General features: G+C 41.1%; 1 protein-coding gene across 2 annotated transcripts in view; it reads right to left on the reverse strand.

Annotated features, from left to right (window-relative positions):
- Positions 1-664: 664 nt before the first annotated feature.
- The window catches only part of BMPER (BMP binding endothelial regulator), a 145,339-nt gene continuing 123,109 nt past the window's right edge, over positions 665-22,894 (reverse strand). For both annotated transcript variants that reach the window (XM_040593549.1, XM_040593548.1), the window contains 2 exons: positions 7,582-7,712; positions 665-1,276 (listed from right to left, as the gene is read on the reverse strand). In XM_040593549.1, coding sequence (XP_040449483.1) covers positions 1,095-1,276; positions 7,582-7,712 — 313 coding nt within the window. In that variant the 3' untranslated portion in view covers positions 665-1,094. The remainder of the gene's footprint in view (positions 1,277-7,581; positions 7,713-22,894) is intronic.

Genomic DNA, 22,894 nt, shown 5'->3' on the forward strand with positions numbered 1-22,894 from the left:
CCATGCTGATAAATGAAATGAGTTACTAAACCCGGCATTATTTCATGTTTTAAGGCACACTGAAATCAAACACTCCAATTCATAGTAGGATTTTCTTTCTGCATAATATTTTGGGGAAATATGAAATAAACCCAGCAATTTCCAACATGTTAAAGGGGCTAATATGTACATGAATATTTTCTTCAAGCTCCTTATTGTGTATTCACAGCTACTGCCAAACACAACAACAGAGACGGGGCATTAGGATATGAAATGGGAAGTGGTCAAATTTTCAAAGCGAGCTGCTGGGTGCCAAACACTTTTGAAAATCTGGCCCCTGACTCTTTGGTGCCGTTCCAGAAAGAAATATCTCTATGCTGGCAGTTGGCCAACCAGCTTTGGAAATAATTTTGCACAGTTATTTCAGTAAAGCATAAAAGCCAATCCCCAGCTTTCTCTGCCTGATTAAGCACTGTCACCAATCACTATGCAGCTCTAAGGTACGCATGAAATATTCCTAGATAAATCCTCCATCTCCAGAGAAATGTGTTTCCTGTACAACTGTAAATCCAGGTTCTGTGTTGAAACTAATCCAGTCTGGCAGTGCTATGGCCCTAGAAAAGTTTCCTTGGAAACAACAAACTTATGCAATGGCAAAGTCATCCAATCTTTTCATGCCACTATATTATATTAAAACCACCTGGTTTATTTATACAATGACTTACAGATCAGGGTCCTAGAAATAATAATAATACATAAACTTTATAGCAAAAAATATACATATAACAATTCATCCTTCTATGATATATAGAAATGATGTATATTTGTGTGTGTGGACATATATATAAATATATGGGTTGTACTTACGTTCAGGGCACTTGTGTATATAGATATGTGTGTCTACATACACACAGTATACATTTATATATCTTTCTAGGTGCCATGTGTGTATACATAAACACACATAAATACACACACAGGAGCATATTTACAGTCTGTGAGTAGACATGTACTTTGCAGAATCAGCACACAAACAGCTGGAGTCCTTTACTGGCTGTGACCATCAGAGGGATCAGTGACCACCCGCATTAGTGTCCATGGAAAGAGAACAAATGTCATCGCTGTGGGCACAGGACTGGCTTGATGCATCTTCCTTTGTGAAGAACTAAATTTGCCGGACAGTGGCACCCTGCAATGCAGGGCTTGTTGCATGGGCCAATCTCGTTCCAATTGTCACATGTTTTGACACATCCTGGACCACAGGTATCATAAACTGCACCGTGTTTACACTGGGTTGCTGAAAGGCAGTTAAAAAGAACAAAATACGCATCTTACACAGAGTCTTACAAGGCAAGTTACATATGCATTTGCTTGGTTTCTACTGCAGATATCAAAAAGCACATTTTGGCATGACTATCATCTAGAGGAAAAAGTTACTTGTGAAGAGATTCCACTATATTAAATGCAACATTACTTTACATCACAAACATAAAGGTAGCAAAATTCCTTATCAAAAGGGTATCAAGCTCCTAGCACTCTTGAACTTCTCGAGCATTTTAACACAGCTGATGGTATATAAAGCTTTGGCAAGGTTTCTATCTGTAAGGCCATCTGTGCTTTATATTTAAGGCTTAATGTTGTTTATTTGTTACAATATCTTTTATCAAAGATTCCTGAAATGTTTACAAGGACAGATAATTATTATCAGTCCCACTCCTACAGAAAGAAGAAGAGAGAGTCATTTACCACATCAGGCTTCCTACTCCTGAGACAATACTTTCAATATTGCATATTCCAGGAAATCAAAACAGTGCTGTCATTCAGCAGCACCGTTTCTACCAAAAAAAAAAATAATAATCAATTATTTCCATGTTTTATGCTATTTTACCAAGGGATCACTGAGAATGAGGATTCTTGCACTTAATGATTCCAATATCTATTCATTGATTTATGTAGTTGACAGTTCAATGCATTTGCAACATAAGAGACCAAGGAGAGCTCAGCTAAAAGCACTATACCCCCTCCAGATCAATATTTAAACTCTTAACATTTTATATCCTGCCTTTTTAGTATGGAGAATAATACATGGTTCGATAGCAAATGAAAGTCTGTTATTCTTTCTAACGGCTGTGCTGATGGCAAAACCAAGTACTGATCAAATAGTTTATAGATGGTAAGGGACTCTCAAGCATCCAAAATCATCTCTTGCTATTTACAGAGAGGTGGCTGCATTAAGAAGGTTTCTTCCATTTTGAGAGAGATTGAAGGTCCAGATTTTTTAAAGAACAGTTCTGTTATGGACAGAAAAATGCTATTTTGTTCTGAGGATTTCCTTAAAGTGCTATTACAGTACTGTTATTATCCATAAAGAGAAAACAGGCAGAAATAAATTGATAAAATGTGTATAAGAGAGTGTCACAGAGCATGGAAGTCTTGGTGTTAAGGCATCGTAAATTTAAGGGGTTCCTCTTCACCAGTAACAAAGTGATCTTCAAAACAGCATCAGCTTCTTGCAAGTTTTACTTACATAAAATGCATAAAAGCTGATGCTGTTTTGAAGATCACTTTGTTACTGGTGAAGAGGAACCCCTTAAATTTACGATGCCTTAACACCAAGACTTCCATGCTCTGCGTTACAAAATGCATTTTATGGCATCTATACATATTTGAAAAGCAGCCCTGAAGAAGGAATTCTGGCAAGGATACTTACAAAGTTCTCAGGACAGAGAACAAGTAAGCAAATAAAAAATTGGAAAAATTTGGTAGCACAGCAGAAAGTTGGAGTTACAGAGAATCAACAGCTGAATATCAGATAGTAGATATTAGGTAGACATTAGAGAGAATAAAAGCTTTCCAGCTTTAAACATGAGAAAGTGCCGGAGCAAGCTACCTAAAAACTATGTGAGACATCTTTTATTGAACATCATTTTAGTATAGGTTTGAAAAAACATCTTTCAGCAGTGTTCAAGATAGGCTTATTCAGCTTGTAAGCATAGATATATTGAGATGTTTTTTCCAGTTTTAACTTTCTATCTTGGTGTGCATAATAACTTTCATGCATATTGAAGAAGAAACAGAAAAAAAAAAAAAGAAGACAAAAAAAAAAAAAGAAGAAAAAGAATAACTAAAATGAAATTTAAGTGAAACAGGAAATTTAGAAGGTAGGAAAAACCTGCAAGCAATACTGAGCGTACAGTAAAACGTTAGTTCACAACAACTCTGCACTTACATAGCTTGTTAAGAATAGAGGTTGAATCTCTATAAGAGGGGAAACGAAAGTGTGTGGAGCTCCCAGGAGCTTTGCAAACAACGTATTAACTGTCTAGGAAAGCAGACCAAGATGTTCAAGGACAGACAGTGATTGTCCACACACAACATGAATTATCTGAAGGAAGCCATTTACTAGAAGCTTTTGTCCCTGCTCTCTGAAAATTAGTTTCCTTTCAAAGGATCTCTAATTGACCAACCACAAACTGGTTCAGTTTTCAGGCTGCACAGGTTTCATCCCACAAAGATTTAGAGCAGTACTAGCCAGCCCATTCATTCCACCTGGGCTCTGTTTGGTGCCTCAGCTGGTGGGTTTGAGGAAAGCTGGCCAGGGTCTCCTTTCCATTTCCTCATCTCTGCCCCAGAGCAAACGAGCGTCTATTACAGCCTGCCCTTGGCAGCCGTGGCATCTGTAAGTACTCCCCAGCTCTGCTCTACCCCACGTGCATGTGGTATGTCAAAACACCTCCTTCTCCTTCAGATGATGCCATACAGAAGATATGATGACTTTATTTTCTGCTGTAGGCAGCCTATAATGGCATTACTAACTTGCTGTCAAGGGGAAAATCAGGAAAGTACAATGGCTGCTGTTTAAGTTCCCTGGATGGCTTTTATTGTTGAGTGCTCTAGTTGTTAACATGTGGTGTGATTGATCCAGAACATTCCACTTCATCAACTGTTTAAAAAATAAAAATAAAGACAATCTGCAGTAGGCTTCCCAGGGACTGCTGAAATGAATCAGTACCATGTAAACATAGAAAACAGAAGTGATGCCTTTGCACCCGTCTTTTAAGGCAAATTCCAGTCTTAAAGAACCGAGCTCTGTTAGTAATAACTTCCTTAGTGCACTAGCAAAAATAAAAAATAAAAAACCCAACCCCAAAGTACAGAAGTTACTAATAATACTGCATTTTGCAATGTTACCAGTCCCAACAGGAATTTTCCACTTTTCTTCTAGAACATGTGTTTGGCATGACAGATGTGAGCTTCCTCAGATCGCTTTCTGAGCTGGCGGGATGATAGCCAGCTCCAGTCCAGAAGCCATATAGTCACATAAATACAGCACTGTGCCTGAGCTAATAAACCCTGCCTAATAAGGCTGTACAGTTTTCAGACCAGAGCTGGTTTATTCCAGCCAGTTTGGCAGTTTCACAGGGATGGCTCGTATCTGTCTGTGCCTGTCTTGGTAGACATGGCCGTAATTATTTAGGAGGAATTCTTGTTCTTTCCCAACACAAAAGCCAGAATACCTAACATGGAACTGCTGAAGAATTCCCTTGGTGGGTGATATCTGGTAAAGTGATTCCACAGAAATTTCTGAGCTAATAATTGTGCATCAATGAATCGTCCTGCTGCTTCTTCTGTTGGTGTTGCACAGTTTGAGCTTTCGAGGTGTTTTGTAGGACTTTCAAACTGAATGTCATTCATGGTGCTTGTAATTCACATCTCCTTCTAACATAGTAGAAGGCAATAGATCTGGGCACTGACCTACTTATACACTCATGTTAATCTCTTCACCTTTCAGTTTTTAACGACTTTCCACTGAAAAGGCAGAATGGCCTTCTGATACATATTCACATGGAATAAAGAGATTAAGGGAAAGTAACATGACAGGGGAAAAGAGTGACTTTGGCCAGAAAATTCCACAGCAGAGAACCCAGGAGAGAAGAGTCAAAGTCAGATACTCATCTTCCTCTAGTTCAACCAATCACATAGGAAAAAGAGAAAATTGTTTGGTTTTTATGAGGCTGTTGGAGCATGTCAGCACATCAGTGCTACCATGTGTGCTTTGCGCTTTATTGTGGTACATATCTGCTTTTTCTTCTTGCCTGTGTAGTCATGCCCATGGCAGGGAGTTATTGCCATTTGCCATGCTTGGGTCTTCTTTCTCTCAGTGCCCTCAGAAATTCAATTTTAAATTACTGTGGGCCAAGGCCTTTCACCACTTCAGTTTACTTAATTGTACTTTACAAAGCGCTTTCTTAGCCTTTCTTTGTCTGAAGAAAAAAAAAAAACAAACTCCTTTTCTTTTCAGACTTCTTCCTTCCATTTGTACCCTTTCTTTTCCCTCTCACACGTATCACTTTTACTTCTTCTTTCCCTCACGCTGGCTCTCCTGGGTTTTCTTTTTCTCCTTTACACATCATATTTCTTCCTCTGCCCATCCTAACAGGTCTCACTTCCCACAACTTCCCACAGAAACCCATATTCCTTTCCAAACCCTCCCAGTTCCCACACGGATCTCGTCAAACCTTTCCTACCCTAACCATTTTCCTTCTGCGTTAGCTGCTTCTCTTCACCCCTCTGGTTAAATGACTGCTGACATTCCCCTTACAAAGCCAACGTCAAAGGGCAGCAAACTTTGAGCAGCAGTATTTGCTGAACCGAGAGGAGGATACGCTGCCACACTGCGGGAGGAAGAAGAGCATGTAGGGAACAGGGCATGTAATTCTGCCTCCCGAGCATCCTGTTTGGCTGGCCTTCCAGACAACACAAGCTTTCTAAAGATTATAAAAACGAGCTAAGTGTACAGCAGTCAGGGTAGAGGAACTGGCAACTACACAAGATCTGGTTTTATAACACACAAAAGAATAATTAAAACCTGACTTTACTAATAAGTATACTCCATTTTCATCAGAACACAGCTCTTCCAAGTATCCCACCGGCTATGAAATGTCAAGCAGGAAATGAAAGTCACAGAATGCTAAAGTTTTATTACGGATATATTGTTTCATACCCAGGAACTTTTATCCGTAATTAGAACACAATAATTGTAACTACACGTTTTTTGGGGAAAAAAGTAAGTTAAAGATTAAAATCTTGATGCTGGCCATTGGTAACATATGAAGTGCAGTAGATGCACTGCAATTTAATGCTTGCCATACAATTTACTGTAGAAGATAGTGCTACTTGTTTGACACTGGATGTTTAAGTGTTTTGAGGGTACTTGACCATATACAGCTTATCCATATTTTCTGCTTAACAAGATTTCCCTTTCCTCTAGAAGACTGCACTGAGATTAAAAAACTTGGGTAGATTTAAACACTTCTCTCATTAGCTTTAATAGAAGATGTGTATTTAAATTCCTTCATAATGTTCTCTCAAGGAATGTTTTTGCCTTAGAAACTTTTCTTGTCTTTGGTAAAATGCTAGAAAAGAACTGTGAAAAGAAGCCTCAGTTAGTTAAGTCATGATATGCCAACACTTGTATAAACTTCATAAGGCAGGTACTGGATTTTTTATTATTTTTACAGCATCTGCCACTCTGAGGTCTTGGTCTGAAGTGCTTTGGTTAAAAAAAAAAAAAAGTCAGGATGCTTCAGGTTCTACATGGATCTGCTACCAGATCAATAGATTAAAATTACATATGTTATTAGAACTGTCTGAGACCACATTCCTGAATAGGGCTTTCACTTAATGACACCCTGTTTGGATTGTCTGTTGCTTTGGAAGAAAAAAAAATCATCCTTTTGGGAACAGTCAATCAAATGTAATTTGCTCTGTCAGTCACCCATCCCTGCTATCATACCTTCAACAGAAAAGGAAATTGAAGTTGAGACAGTAGACCCTGAGCCACACACAATCACTGAAATGGACCACAGAGTAATAGCTCTTTGACCAGCACTGAGTATCCGTCTCTCTTCCCGCGCCCCCCCCCCCCCCCCCCCCCCCAACTACTGTCAATTGCTTTACATAAATCTGAATACATTTCCAGGCAAACCAATGCCATTATAGAATGTCCTAAACTAATGAGACCATCATCTGGGGAAATATTAATCCCCAATATTGGATTCAATTGCCCATGACCACAGGCCACCAGTTCTCATGGAAACAATTACTCACAATTACTTGCAATTAATGCAGTCCTAATCACACAGGGAATCTGGTCCAAATACCAAAATCAACATAGGTTTGCGTTTTAATATTCCCATTAAATAAATCCTCTCTTTTTCCCAGGTTGAACTTACTGCAATCATGTATGCATGATGCATGTTGTCTCTGGAAATGTAACTGTGCTTTAACAGGAGGTCAAAGGAATTTCAACATTATCTGTAATCAACTGTTTACATATCCTGAAAGAAGAAAGCCTGTGCTTCTTCCTGGAAGTACATAAAATTAAGATTGGCATCATTAGAAGTGAAAAGTTTTGCAGTGAAATAAACATTTCTAATATTTGATGGTTGAAAATCTTTCCTGGCAAGGTGTTTCTCCACAACTTGGAATGCAACTTTCCTGCTGGTGCAATCCCAGTCGGTTCATTTTTGATCCAGTAGAAGGACAGCAGCCTATTAGCCTATGCACTGGCTTACAAAGAAGCAGTCCCAAAACACTTACCTGCACAGGTCTGCTCAGGGACCCACTGGACTTTCAGCCCTTCCCTCTGACAGGCTCGGGCATACGCCAGGAATGACTCACAGTAGCAGTTTTTATGGACCGGGCACTCACACATGTCCGTCACACAGGACCTGCAGAACAAAGTCCCAAAACAAATCAGCAAGGAAAGCTTTGGCAGGTATCTGTCTAAGATTTGGAGTTATCCCATGGAGCACAGTACTGCAGCAACCTGTGCTAAATGGCAAGAAAGTTAAACCCATCTCTGCTGTCACTCAGAGGCTTATCTCTTTTTTGATGTGCTGCTCTGATGCTGAGAAGTCTCTGGAGTACAAGGGAGAGACCCATGCAGGAACAGGGAGGTGAGAAGAAGACCCAAGAAACTTCATGCAGAGAGGACCAAGACCACAGTGGGAGAAGGCAGACTCCATTTTTGCAATGATTTTGTGTCAACCCAAGTTAAAGACTTCTTTCTTATTCTCTGGAAAGTAATAATTTAGTATTTTTACTAGTAATAATACCTGCAGTGTTAAGTGGATGACTTCTGCAGGTGATGAGCACGTGTCCTTCCATGCAATGGATGAGAAATTGTGCCTTCTCTCCAGGTTACCTCCAGCCTCCTCCCACTTCGAAGACCCCAAAATACCTATATGCCTCTTTGCTCAGCAGTGCCACTACTTACATGCCAGACTTCAAGACCCTCCAAAGGAGCAGGGGCGAGGCAGCATAACCGAGCAGTTTTCATGCTAGGAAGTCCCCCAGGCACTTGTTAATACCACCATCTTCTTCCATTGCGTAAGGTGGAATCACCACAAAACATGTCAGGGAGCAAAGCTGCTAACATGGCCCTAAATGAAACTGCTACTGTGTGTGTCACCACTATATTTCAAGTTAGCTCATCCAGAACGTGTGCCCATTTGGCACAGACCTAAAATACAACTGGCAAGAGCCAGTGGATTTGCAGTCAGCAGTTTCTGCATATGCAAAATGCTTAGATGCTTCTGCAGACGCAGCAATGCAAAATCAGAAGTGCTGAGTACCTACTGCCCCAAGTGGAATCATTAGAAGACGGACAAGGTACATGGAAGACAAATTTGGCCCTCTGCTTTCCACTGAGGGTGCTCTGTGCGTGCACCTTGGGCATCAATGGGAAGAGCCCCCTGCTCCATGCATGTTCAGGGACTTCTCCATTCCTGACAGGGCAAGACAATGTTTGTGAGAGACACAAATCCTCCAGAAAGACCAAGGGCTGAAGTAAAAAATGAGCTTTCCGTGTTAATTGCTTTTGCTGTGGACCAAAAATTCAGTTGTCTATAAGAAAAGAATGGATATAGGCTTAATTTTCCAGAAACTTTCCCCAGAGCTGAATAGGTAACAGATTGGAAAAGATGCAAGCACCTCAGTCAAAGTAATCAGGAGCCCTGATACCCGTACAATGCTTTAGAGTCATTTGGAACCCCTTATTCAAAACTAGGAGAGAGGAATCTTCAAACACAGACAAGCTTGTTTCTGCATTTCCAACAGTGCCCCTTAAAGAGAAGTATTTCCCCTTGCCAAAGTCGCCGACTGATTCAATGATGATTCATATGCTTAAACCTGACAGTTCTGCTTGATATTTCCATGAGCTTTTAACCTGTTCACTCTCAGTGGACCCCCAACATGAACGTACCTAAATATTCACTGTGACAAATAAGCAACGTAAGTGCTAATGTAAAAATATTACCTGTCCTGCATTACTGAGACACACGTACTGTAGATAAACAAAATTGCTTTGAATCAAATATATAACACGTTCATATTTAGAGACCAGTGGTTTTCATTTGAAATTACTTTCTAGGGACAATGCAATTTTATTTCACTTTAGTTCTGCAGTAGGTCCCTTTACATTTTTCCCAGTAATGCTGCAGTATGGGTATCAGAGGTGATAGGCTGCAAGGAACAGATTAGCACAACATCCCTGGCATTATTTGATGTTGTTAGCTGACAAAGGGTCACCTTTTCATGTGGCACACTAACTTTACACTGTTTCCTTTGGCCACAACATGTTTGTCATCTCTTGCTAGCATCCCTGCAGCAGGCACTGCTCCATAGACCCTGTGCCATTTAGGAGGTGTATGTCTCATTCTGCAGCGGAGGAGATGCTTGTTTGCAGCAAATTATTATCACAAAAACAGTCTGTAATAATCTCCACGAGAGAGTCCATTATCAAGATACCACTTCACCATCTTTCTGTTTCTGTGCTAGCCTCCTTTGTCAATCACATTTTCCTGCTTTCCACTCAAATTTAGTTATTATTAATGCCTGCAGTGTTTAGGGACGCTCGCCTGTCCCAGGCTGGCTACGTGTTCACCAGTCTCCTGCCTTAGAAATTATAAAATCCTAAACCTGAGGTACTTTCTCTGCTTTTTAGAGCATAAATACATTTTTTTACCGTTGCTCAGAGGGAGACACAACCTCCTGCACTGAGTCAGTGCACCTACAGCTGCATCAGGTCAGGCAATCTCCCAGTCTTTTTTAATCATTAACATCTTTGTGGCAAGGCTAACACTGACCCCGGCAAAGCCTGGGCATGGTCTGGGGGATTAGGGAGGCCGGGGCACTGTTCGCAGCCTGCAGGAGGGCAGCCACACTCTTTCAGGGTGCAGAGAATTTTGCCCCTATGTACACATGAGCGACACTCCACTGTTAACTCTTGGCACTGAAATGATCTTGGGCATCCAGACGGGCTCCAGAGTGAAACATCTCCGCTTTGGCTGGGATCAGCACTGTTTGCTACAGTGTTTGGCATGGGTGTCCACAAAGGAAGGTGGCATGCCACGTGCAGCACAAACAATCCTCTGATTCATTACCCACCTAACTGCTTGTGTAATTTTTATTTTCCTGAGGTGTTTAATCCTGATGACAGCTGCTAGGCTCAAGCCCTAGGCTTGGCTGAGGAGCAGTCATCAGATTGTGGCAGTTTTATTAATGAATGACAATTGTTAATTATTTGTAATGTTTAATTAATTAATTAAGGTTGAATGAGAAATGAGGAGTAAACGAAACTATATCCACAGCTGCCAAACCTAGTCAATCAAAAAAAACCCCAAACAACCTTCTTGTTTTCCTAATGAAATTCCTTGCTGGCAAGTTTAATGCATTAATATTAATTGTAGTTAGATGGATTGGCAGTCAGGGGAGAGGGGTCTTTTTGTATCGCTTCTGAAATCAGCAGGGAGCAGGTACACGGCTCGATAGCCACTGCAGGAGTGACGGGGTATTTCTAGAAAAGGACACGGAAGCAGATGTCTGTCCTCTGGGGGCTGGCTAGTAAGGGAGAGCTGCTGGTGGCCCATAGGCAAGCTTTGAGTTTGGGGTCTGTATTTTTTTCAAACTGTGTTTACTTCTTGCATTTAATTACATTTCTTACAGTTATTGTTACAGTCGTATTAAAGGGTTATTATGGGATGCTTCAATAGCTAAATTTTAAAATGGATTCTTGTGTGCTGCCCTAATCCTTTCCCCTTGCAAAAGTCTTTGGTACGCCCATAGTTTCTTTTTTTTCACCCTTACCAGTGATTGATACATTTCAAAAATTATTCTCTGCTACCCCAGATTCTGCCTCCTCTCCATTCCTCCTTTGAATCTGATAAATAGATTCGATGACACTAACTGCAGGTATGCAGAGGCTTATCTGTACTCTTAATCTGACGGGACTCTTCAAACAACAGAAAACCCCACTTTTAGTAAAACTCTGGAATTGTGCCAGTAATGAAGCTGTACTGACAAGCTGTCATACTGCATGCTAACGGAGACTTTGGGCCTTCAAAGGCATTGTGATGCTTTACGAAGACCAAAACATTTGCTTAAGTGAAGTAAAAACATATCAGAAGCTTAAACATCAAAACATTACAGTCACATAGAAATAATCCCACAAGAAGACTGTAGGGCAAGTTACTTATAAAATGAAGCCATTTTACCAGCTATGGAAATACACACAAGATAGTCCAGGCAGCCTTAGCTCTGCCCTCAGTGAAATCATACAGATATGCAATGCTGTTGTGCTCCAAAAGAAAACTACATTTCTTTTAAGGACATATTTACATTTTTAAAGTATATTTGGCTGTGATGGCGCACTTGATCTGGAGTCCCTGCTCGGAGTAAGCGCTGTAGCACAGCTAACCTCTCAGGCCTCAACTGGTACCAAGTGCCTCACTGTGATTGCTTTTGATGCTGTCTCTGCTGCCTGCAGGGCGTGTGTCAGAGATGGCGCTAATTGAGTGTGTATAATCACAAACTGTTGCAAGGGGAAATCCATGAAAGTGTAGGCATCCGGCAGCTGTGGGACACACCCTTGAAGGAGACAAACACACACACACTCAGCTGCCACATCTTCAAAGTGAATGGGATGAGTACACTCCTTCAGCAACAGCCCTTTTTCACATTAAACCGTGGAAAGTCTCCAAGTCCCACAAAGGGCAAAGAACTGAGTCCTGTGCTACATGCACTAATGAAAAGGAAGAAGAAAAGATCACAGCAACGAAGCCTACAGCCTTAGTCCGTGCCACACGGGATTGAAATTGCAGATGTTCACTTGCGGGATATGAGCAGTTCCTTTTCCTTTGCAATACACAGAAATCCAAAATCAGAGCCAGCTATTTTAGGATAGGTGATTTCTTTTTGCACCACCACCCGCCACATTTCACAACAGGAACATGACACAGTGCATTTTTCAAAGCTTTTGGTACCTTCAAGGAGTGGCTCGACACGGAAGACACTAGCATCTTCCTCTTTCCACCAGTAGGTCTCAACAGACTTTACAAAAGAAATTAGAGATAGTGCATCACTACATCCATTTTATGTATGTGAAGGCATCAGGCAGTGAAGGGGTTTGTCCTCTATACCTGGGATAAGCTGTACACTTGCAAACTCCAAAGCCTGAAGGATCATCTGCCTAGAGAGGAGGATCAATTTCCAGTCCCACCATCCTGTGAGACAGACTTCTTGGGATAACTTTTTACTGCGTATGCCAAGTCAGAGTTCTAGTGCAAGCTTGGCCTAATTTAGCGCTGGTTATGAACGCAGCTATACTCTGCCTGACAGCCAGCTTGGATTCCCATAATCACACCAAAGTGCTCACCATTCAGCAGCAACACTCAGGATTCATTTTTCCTGATCCAGAATTAGACCTCCTTTCTCTTCCTTTACAGAAAAAATAAAAGCCAATGGCTTCTTTCAGTAGTTACATTGTTACGAGAAAGTTTGTTTGGGCTGGTTTTCCTGCAAAGTTTCAATGAGCTGCCATTATTTATGGCCCCAGCTAGAGAAGCCATTTGACAAGGTAAGAAGATGAGAAGATGAACCACATTTCGATGTGTAATGGAAAAGCTTATGCTGTTGCTGTCACAAGCTTTCTGTTGTCTTTATGTGCATGTTTAATCTTACTGAAGTATTGAAGCCTAGCATGTAGAGCTGAAGACATTTTATGGCTTTGAGGATTGAGATCAGAGGCTTGAGATCATTCTCTCTTTCCCCAGAATTTACTAATATTAATGCAAAAGCAGCAAATAACTCATGAGGGAGGTAATTCTGGAGGCTGCTGAAAACACAGAAGCCCTTACATCTATTGAGTATCCATTCAAAGCACTTGCCTGGGGAACAGACTCTTTCATGCAGCAAAGGCAGTCATTTTCAAGGATCATTTCTTCCAAGACCAGGTAACTATATCTGCACTCCCCCTGTGCTTTTCCCACACATCATAACAATGGTGACATTGCCTTAAATTAGGGATCTGATAAAGGCATCCGTAACAAAGGTAAATCATCAGTGCCCTGACCCTTTGTTCTGCTAAGTGGGAAAGTGCCCAGAAAAAGTAGCAGGCAGAATACATGTGCTTTGTACTGGAGACTCCCCCATGGTACAAGAACTCCCACACGGCTGAACTGGCTCCAAAAAAACCCTAAAAATGTGGGAGCAGAAAGGGAACTCACAGCTCATCTTTGGCGAGCAGTGCATAGCAAATCTACTGCAGGCATACGCTTTCCATGGGGAAATCTTATTTCTATAAAGAGAGCGTTGGCTATAATGCTTGAGAATACCGTAGCTGGTTTTGGCAGATTGCGGAGGAGGAGTTTGCAGAAGTAGGCAGTTGAATCATGTATTCAAATTTCATCCTGATCCCTGATTTTTGTGCAACTTTGAGCCAGCCATCAAGCAGAAAAAAATTATAAGATATGCAACCCCACCAACGGGCATAAGCTGTGTGTGATCTAAGATTCCTAGGGCGGAGCAGTCGTACTACACACACATTAAAGAGTCCTAATTTAACTCTGAGTGCCATTGTTCCTGCTCCAGATATAGACTTGGCACTCAGAGGTAATTAAACAGAATCACAAAAGATATCCACATCCATCCCTGCCTTGCCAAGGCACCCTTCCAAAGCGGTTATTTAGAGGAGTTCAGTCAACTTGGGAAAAGGATACTTTAAATGCGAGTGGTAATTACAGTTGGTAATTTCCAACATAGCAGAGACAGACAGCAATTCAATTTTGATTTCTTTTCATATCCAGATCCTTAAAAAAAAAAAGGCAGAACCCGTATTTCCTCACAAAGGGTAAGCAAAAATGGTATTTTCCAGACACTGAATAAATGAAGGTCCGTGTAGACCTCAGAAAAAGCATACTGTGCTGCACAATATCACCACAAGTCTATACTATGTGCTGCTAAAAGTATTATCCAAAAGCCTTTGGATAAAGCCAAAAAGAGTGTTCTATGTGTATTTTTAACCTTTATATAAAGAGCATGCTGTGCCAGAATTGCGTTTTATTGCCTTAACCAACATTACCCACAAGAATATGGTAAAATGAACAACGAAACGTTCTGAAACATTTTCTAAAATTGCATAAAATTAAAGTTCTCAGGACAGCACTACCCTGACACCTATTTATAATCTCTCTGAATATGTAGTAGCAGTGGTAAAGGCACTTCAAAGGAGGGAAGGAGGAAGAACCAAATAAAGACCAAAACAGCACAGCAGCCTTCCCTACTTCTTTCTTCAAGATAATTCTCCTACTAATGTGTCAAGTAGGCTTTTTGTATCTTATGCTTGGATCCTTACAGGCGTCTGTGGCTTTAAATGTTCTTTCTGGTCCTGAGAACGGAAAGGTTGGCTAAAATCCCTCTGTGGGGAAATAGCTGAACCATGACTGAGGAAGACAATGAAGTCCCATGCTGGGCTCCGAGAAGCATCTGGCATGACTCAGAGTATTTCCTAGAGTTGAAGGTTACACTACAGTTGAGCAGCTGACTTGCCACCTTTAGAGAGAGTGGATTTTTGCTCAAGAAACTCCAACTGAATATGGAAACGCCACCCACAGTCCTGGAAGAGTTGACCCCTTGCACTTCTACTCACTTTCAGAAAGTGGGAGAGAGTTTTCACCTCCTGTTCTTCTGTTTCAGTTGTGCTGGGCCACGCAGAACTTAACCTTTAAAGCCCTGGCATTTGAAATAAATATCTGTATACATGTGAACTCAAGTGGTTTGAGTTTGAGTTCATATGTAGCATATACCTTGAAGTGAAACAGTTAAAAAACACTTCTTTGTGCACATTACACACAACTTTGTATACAGAATTATTGGAATAAGGAGGACACACACTGTAAGTTTCTTAACCCATTTCAAAAAAGTGCCCAATATCACACCGAAATGTGTCTATCAAAGCATGATCTCTTTTACTTGCTTGCGTGAGCAGTACACATACAATTTGTTTCACCTTCTTGGGTGAGATTACTGCGTAAAGGATTTGGCTGCCTGTCTGTTGTATCATCTCTGGTTTGTATATCTGGCTGGAAAATACAAGGACCATAATAACTCTGTTCTAGAATGGAACGAGTTACCAAACTCATTATAAAGAGGTCATTTGCAATAAAAGGTTTAGACCAACAAAAAGATACAGAGGCAAATTTAAGAGAATCACCTGGAACCTGACACTGAAGGTTCAAAAGCTAGAACTTGGTTTCTGAAGACAGGTATTTCTTTAGTTAACTAATATCCACAGTCACCCACCTGGAAATATCCATCACATACTTGGTAAATGTTACAGTACCGTTATGTCTAATGCTACCTGGTATGGTTTATTATACATTTATGCAAAGTTTTCTGGTGAAAAAAACCCTCTAGGTGCTCTATGGGTTTAATGTTCAGAAAAGAAAGTCTCCTCCTAAGGGCTTTTCTACCAAAAATCCCATCTTTCATAAGTGCAGTGGCCTGAGGTCTACAGCCTATGAGCTCATCACTGATTTCATATGGCACAGTGTTTTGGACAAATTGACCTACTTGTGTCTCCAGAACCCCATCATTTCCCTTCAGAAGCCACAACCTAGAAAAATTCCTAAATTTCATAATTTTCTGGCTTTAATTTCTTAAGCCAATAAGATTCCTTACTGCAGATCCTGTTCTGACATAATGCAGCAGTATTCACACTACTTCAATTGACCACATCTGATGTGTATATCTTTCTTATGAGAGGAAAAGAAATGGAAGATGCCTTAGTGGATCTTCTCAATATCCATACTAGTATTCTGCATTTCCATTCACTGCATGCACACACTTTGCTTAGCACTTACACTGCTAATACGAATTCACCTTTACGACAGAGACACTCCCATCGTAATGGAATTTTCAGTATCCTCTGGCATAGCTACCATGGAAAATCCATCATAGTTTAGAGGTTTTGCATTATGTAATTTACTTTTTTTTTTTTTTTCTCCATGTCTAGACTTGATCTTTAAAGAAGAGTCCACCCAGTCTCCAGTTCTTCAGGCACAAGTGGAGCCTGAACTGTCATATCTTATCTAGAGGAAAAAACAGTCATTTCAATTTAATTTCAAAAAGACAGACATGTTTTAATATCTAGCTTTATACCATTCAAGTGGTACTTTCAATCAACAGCTAAACTTTGTTATTATGTTTCAATCAGTGCAAATGAACATGGCATAGGCTAAATGAATCTAATATGACTGCATTAACTTTCACTCTAGTAGACAGAGGGGCCATTAGTGTATTCTGTGTGACAGTCTCATCTGAGAAAAGTCAGAGGATTTTCAGAAGCTTATAAACATGCTAGGTGGAACCTCAAAAATTATTGAGAGGTTTTGGAGTCATAGCCCTACAGAAAATAAACCACATAGGCACACCAGTAGCATATTGCCATAGCCATGATAAACATATACAATAATACAAGATTTAAATCTTCTAAAATAAAAATTCAAAACCGATCATCTTCTCTCTACCGACCAAACATATCATGGCCCTGCTATGCTATCTATCTGTCGCAAAAATGTCATATCTAATAACAAGCATAATGAGAACACAAAGCAGGAAATATTTCTAGAAGTGTAAACATAAACTGAAGTTATCTTCAGCTTTAGATGACGATCCACTGTGTATATTTCCAAAGAGGTCTTGTGGTATAATAATAAACAGGCTGGCAAGTTTAGAAACTCACATTCTTAAACTCTGCAGAGCCCACTCCCTGGATTAACCAATATAAAATTAACTTCAATCAAGCATATTTTTCCTCTAGGTGGCTGCAGAGCATTTAAAAAGTTGCTGGCTCCAGATGGAATATGAAAGAAAGAGAGCAAGGGAAAGAGCAGATACGAGACCACTACTTAGAATACAGCTTTCTTCTTCATCTTGCTCCCCTCACAAACCAAGAGCCAAAATCTCATTTCAGCAAAGCCAGGCTCACTAATGCCACCTTCCAGCCTGCCGCGTGCTCACAGTGCATTTCATCTCAGACATCTCCCTGTTTGGTCTTTATCAAAGATAATTGCTAAAAACAGGACTTGCAAAAAGTGGCATAAGAGCCAGCCTACCCAAACTGAAAAACTCAAAACCCCACTCTGTTCCTGGTTTTATGGCTTCCCATGTGGTCCTGGCCCAGACCTATACAAAGACATAGGCACATAAAGTACGATTTAGGCAGGATTCAATCACCCAAATGCAAAACCGTGGACCTGGGCATACAAAGACATAGGTACATAAAGTATGATTTAGGAGGGATTCAAACACCCAGATGCAAAACTGCGGTCCTGGCGTGGTTGCCCTGCCCTCGGCAATGCTGACCTTATCATGCTGGGTGCCTAGTTCCTGCCTTTACATTTCCTCAGGCACCTCTGTTTTTGCTCTGCATGTGCTCAGGACTGCATGGGCATTGGCAGGCAGAAACCTGGCTGGCTCCCCAACAGTGGGGTCCTCCTGCTCACCAGGGAGGGCTGCTGTGGTCCCGTTTGAGGTTTAACAGACCAGAGAGAGAGGGTGAGCATAACAGTTTGATAGTGAAAGAGGACTCAGCCAGGAGGGAGAGACCTGGTTTCTCATCTCTTGGTCAGTTTGACTTAGCCTGCTGCTTCATACGCAGAAAGCTTTGGATAAGAGATGCTCCACATACTACCACTGTTCTTTAACTTACCTGAGTACAAGATCTGAACTGCAAAACACTGTACAGAACCTGAAAATACAGTGGATGAAACACTGGCTCCAGTAAAATGGATGGGGATTTTCCTACTGACAACAGAGGAGCCAAGACTCAGAAGTGTCTTTTTTTTTTTTTTTTTTTTGGTTCTGTACTTCAAGGCTTAGAAGGATCCAGACTCTTTCACAACACAACTAAACATTAGATTCAAGCTTCCTGAATTAAAATGCTATGTATTAAAATTTCCCGTACTAGACATAGCGACTCCATGACATATCAGCCTGGCCTGGGAGCCACAGGAACCCACATGGATGTTATAAAGTCAGAATGACCTAATCCTGGGTGAGGTGCGATGAGATGATATGAGTAGACAGAGCCAAGGTTTGTTCTTCTTCGTGACAAACTTACCTTTCAGTGTGTTGGTTTGGGCACAGTCTTTTACTTTGGTAGATACAAAGACAGCTCTGATGATGTGAATCAGTAGTCTTTAAAGAGAGATGCCAGCCATAAGCATGAGCAAACTCTCCCTATCACAGAACAATCACGATGATGGGATATTTTCCTGCTCATCTGTGGGCGATACCCAGTGGCAAAGATGCTAAGATAAATTCTGGACTTAGTCTTGTATACAAAGTTCTAAACATCTGATTTTGACTCTGCCTCTTTATGTTGGCTAGGAAGAGAATCTACGGAGCAGATCAGTGCCCAGTGTTAGCCACCTTGAGCGTGCTGCTTGATGGAGCTACTAAGCCTCTCTCTATCACTTTTCACTCCATAAAATCTTCCCTGGCCTCCCTACAGAAGCAGCAGAGAGATCTCGGAGCTGTACCAGTTTATGAAGCTTGCTGTCAAACTTGGCAGTGGCTGTAAGCTACTTAAAACCTTTCTTACCAGCGAAGTGGTAGAAATTGTCAGCACTGAGCGTGCCTTTCGATCTTTGGGAAGAGGGAGGCGGCACAGCTGCGGTGAAGCAACCCATACAGCATGTCTTCTGAAGAAGCGCAGCTGACAGGAGACAGAAATCCCAGAAGACAATACCGAAGGAAAAGGTGTTGCTGGAGGTTACACAGGATTCATAGTTCACGTTCTCCACAGGTCCTCTGGAACCACAGTGTTTGCAGTCCATACCTCTGGGAGGCCACTGATTTCTTCCCTTTGAGGTGAGCAAGTGGCACCCGCTCAATAGCTTTTCTGCTCCCATGGATCTTTCCACAGGTGGGGAGCCCGAGGGCCCATAAGAAAGCATGAGCGGATTAGGTCTGTCAAAACAAAGATCCTGTTTTCGTGCCAGTAAGGAAAAAAGGAGGGAGCAGGGAAAGCATAAAATAGAACATATGATATATAGAAGGAAAATTGTTTTTTAATAGAATCTTTTCACAGTTTTCCATTAAACTTTGGTCGCTTGCAGTGCAAGTTTTGGAATGCAACTCCCTCATCCCCTTAGGATGGTCTGCATTTTATTATGTTAGTAAGGAAGCGCAGCTTACTCCTAGCAGAGCTACTGTATGAAACGTTTCAATCTCAAGCCAAAGTGGCAGGAGTAAAAACCCCTCCTGATTGATCTTTAGCCACTGTTCTGTGTCCAATGATTTAATACAATTTTTATCATCTGCAAAAGAAAATTTTGTTACCAAGCAATAGTAAATCACAAATGATCGCATCGTAATGAATGAGATGATATACATCCGAATGTTACCCATACGATGACTAGATTTCAGCTGAGACGCCTAACCAGAATGAGCAAAGGAATATATCAGGGGCGGACAATGGTCATGAATCAGGGGAGGTGAACTGAGTAATGCCAGAACATGAGAAGCTCTTCCTTCCCTCCCTCCCTCATTCCTCCCTTCTGTCCTCCCTGCTCCCTCTCCCATTTCAGTGATGCAGAGCACATGAATATTAGAAAAAGCTGCACTGAAAGAAGATGAATAACTGCAGTGTCAGCAGTCAGGAATAAAAAAGGTGGGGATCTGGAGAAGTGGCAGTACCATAGTCTTTCCCCTTGGAGTAGGCAATGGTGGGGAAGTAAGGTGGAGTAAATCCTGTTACACATATCTGTAGCAATTTTTACAGTTGAGACTTTAGGGAGCCAGAATGAAAGCTATGCCTACCAAGTTGAACCCAGAGGAAGTATGAGACATTTCAGAAGAATCACAGGAGTGTAAAGAAGCTTGTATATATCTGCATAAGCCATCTCAGTTCTGTGTATTAAAAGTAGCTACGGTCTCCAAGGATGCCATTTAGAAAAGTCATGAGCACTGGCAAATTATTACACACTTAAAAATCAGGGGAAATTACCAAGTCTTTAGGGTGCAGTTCACCTCACAACGTAGCCAGGGTTTAGTCTTCTCAAGGTGTCTCACCTTCAGATCTAACTTTCCTGGGTGAAGGCTTCTGCTTTGATCCATGATAAATTCTGCAGAAAGTGCCACAGAAAGTGATGTGATTTCTTCTTGCTCTCTGAAGTTATTTGCCTGGATGTAGTCAGCTTTAAAGCTTCTGTTTTCTCACAGTGTCCCCCAGAGATACGTGGCCACGACTCATTCCTCCGAGTTGCAAGATGGTGGCTCTTGGACATGTGTCAAGAGAGATCTTTTCTTCAAAATACTTCAAAAGAAACACTCCAGTATATTGTACCAAATGCTCTCTGTCTTCCTTGTGAATCTTGTAAATAAGATTAGTTCTAACCAGAACCAGTGCCTTTCTGTGGCACTTCCCTCTTGCCCTGTGTGTGCACATGTGTGTATACAGCCTTGCTTCTTTGCTGCTCTTAGGTCAGTAATGCAATAGGCTATGCATTGCGCTTCAGGTTAGACAAAAGTCTTGTTTACCCAGTTGCTCTTGTATTGCATCAGGTATCTTGCCATTTGCTGGAATTACAGCAAAACAAGAGGAACTTAAATTTCAACATTGGTTCTCTTGCCAAATAGGTTGATGAAATCATATAGCACCTCTGTGGAGATTTGCACATGTTCAGCACACTCCACATGGATGTCAGCAGCACTCAAACCTTACCTCTCTCCACTTATACAGAAAGAATAGCACCATACATGCAGAAATTAGAATTTTGCCTTATCTTGAAATCTTCTCAGAGACATTAAATTATTGTGAATGGCAAGCCCAGAAGTTCTTAGAGACCCCTTTATGTAACAGTAGCAGCAGCCATGGAAAGAGAATGAAGAGGCAACAAAGTTCTTGATCCCATCTGGGCAAAGAGTACAAAGGGAATCATCACGTCTGCCTGAAGAGAGTGATGGTGATAGAGTATTAACAGAAGAGGCAGAGTCCCCAGAGTCAAACACTGTGGGAATGAGTAAAAGCCACAGAAGGAAATAGAGGCTAAAGAGAAAGGCCCACAGTAAATATCTGCAGATGCTGTCATTTGTAATGGGGGTGGAACAGGGACGTAGTCATACACACGCAATGCATAGCACCTACTAGCCTTAAAAAAAAAAAAAAAAAAAAAAAAAAAAAGAGAGAGAGAGAAAAACTCAATCCTTACCAGTAGAGGAATATTCTTTTCAAGATCAAAAGTCGAGCAGCAATAAAATCCGTGTCAGAAAAAATAGGCAGAGGAGGTTGTGCATGCTCACTTGTGAACATCTGCACTAAGAAGCCACTTAAGTAACCATGCAACAGCATGGAAGAAACATCTGCAGCGTGTAGACCACCAGCTGTGCAGTAATAATAGTTTGAATATCCAGAGTGCCTTTCATCTGAATACTGCAAAGCATTTTCCAAACAAATTAAGCTTCACAACACCACTGTGTGAGCTTCTTATTTAATGGTAAGATTATTTCATCCTGCACCAAAATGCTGTTGCTGCTGGAATGAAAAGTAACACCTGTTTATCACCTCACAGAAATGTTGTACAATTTTCACGATGGGAAGTGACAAAAAGGCGGTAGTTAAGTTAAAGTGCAGGAAGCCTTGAGGTGGTCAGAATTAAATGTTTAGAAATGAAACTCAGAAAAACAGAGTATTACCCCCACCACCAACTTTTACTTTTTATGCAAACTGTCACATTAATTTTTATGCCCACATGCTGTTACTCTTTGGTCTTTATTTCACATTGGGAAGAGAGAACTTCCTCGAGTATATACTTGTAGGAGTGTCTACAGATGTGCTCAGAAGTACAGAAAAATGCCTTTCTTCATTGCGTATGCTCAATAAAATGTATTGCTGTGCATTGCAAATAGCTTTCCTTTGTACTCCTTCATATCTGTTTTTATAAGGCATCCTGATGATTATACTACAGCACTGCCTTCCAAGGCAGCATGCCGTTTAGTAAGTCCTAAAACAAACTTCTTGCTGTGTGTGCTTTCAACCCCACAGGGTACTCCATGTAAGCAACGTTCTGACCTGGCTCTGCTGAGTTAGTGAGATCTGACTGTAGGATTCTCAAGAGCAAGACGAAAGGCTGGAGAACATGACACTTGAAGATAGGAAATATTACAGACACCCCATTATGATTTCCTCTCGCTGCTTCTTAACACACCCACTTTTCAATCCCACTGAAATGTTAGCGGAGGAAGCAGTTTGAAGGGGAAGCTGGAGCAGCAAAGCAGGCTGGTTCTTTATCAAATTAAGCTTGGTACTGGCAGAACAACATATAATACTGTATGAGACAGACTGTCCTGAACTCAACGAATCTATACAAACATATATCTTTAAAAGTTAAACTTCTTGAGGGCAGCAATGAGATTCTGACCTGTGCTTGACACTAGCACCCTAGGATCTTAGCCTGTGAGTAAGTTTTTTTGATGTTATGGTTAAATACAAAGAGTAGCTAGGACTTGGAAATGACTAATTGTATTTCTAAGAAATTGTTAGGGTTGTTGGGATATTAAGCAAATAGCT

This window comes from Falco naumanni, chromosome 4 (genome assembly GCF_017639655.2).
Source record: "Falco naumanni isolate bFalNau1 chromosome 4, bFalNau1.pat, whole genome shotgun sequence".
NCBI classification, from domain to species: domain Eukaryota; kingdom Metazoa; phylum Chordata; class Aves; order Falconiformes; family Falconidae; genus Falco; species Falco naumanni.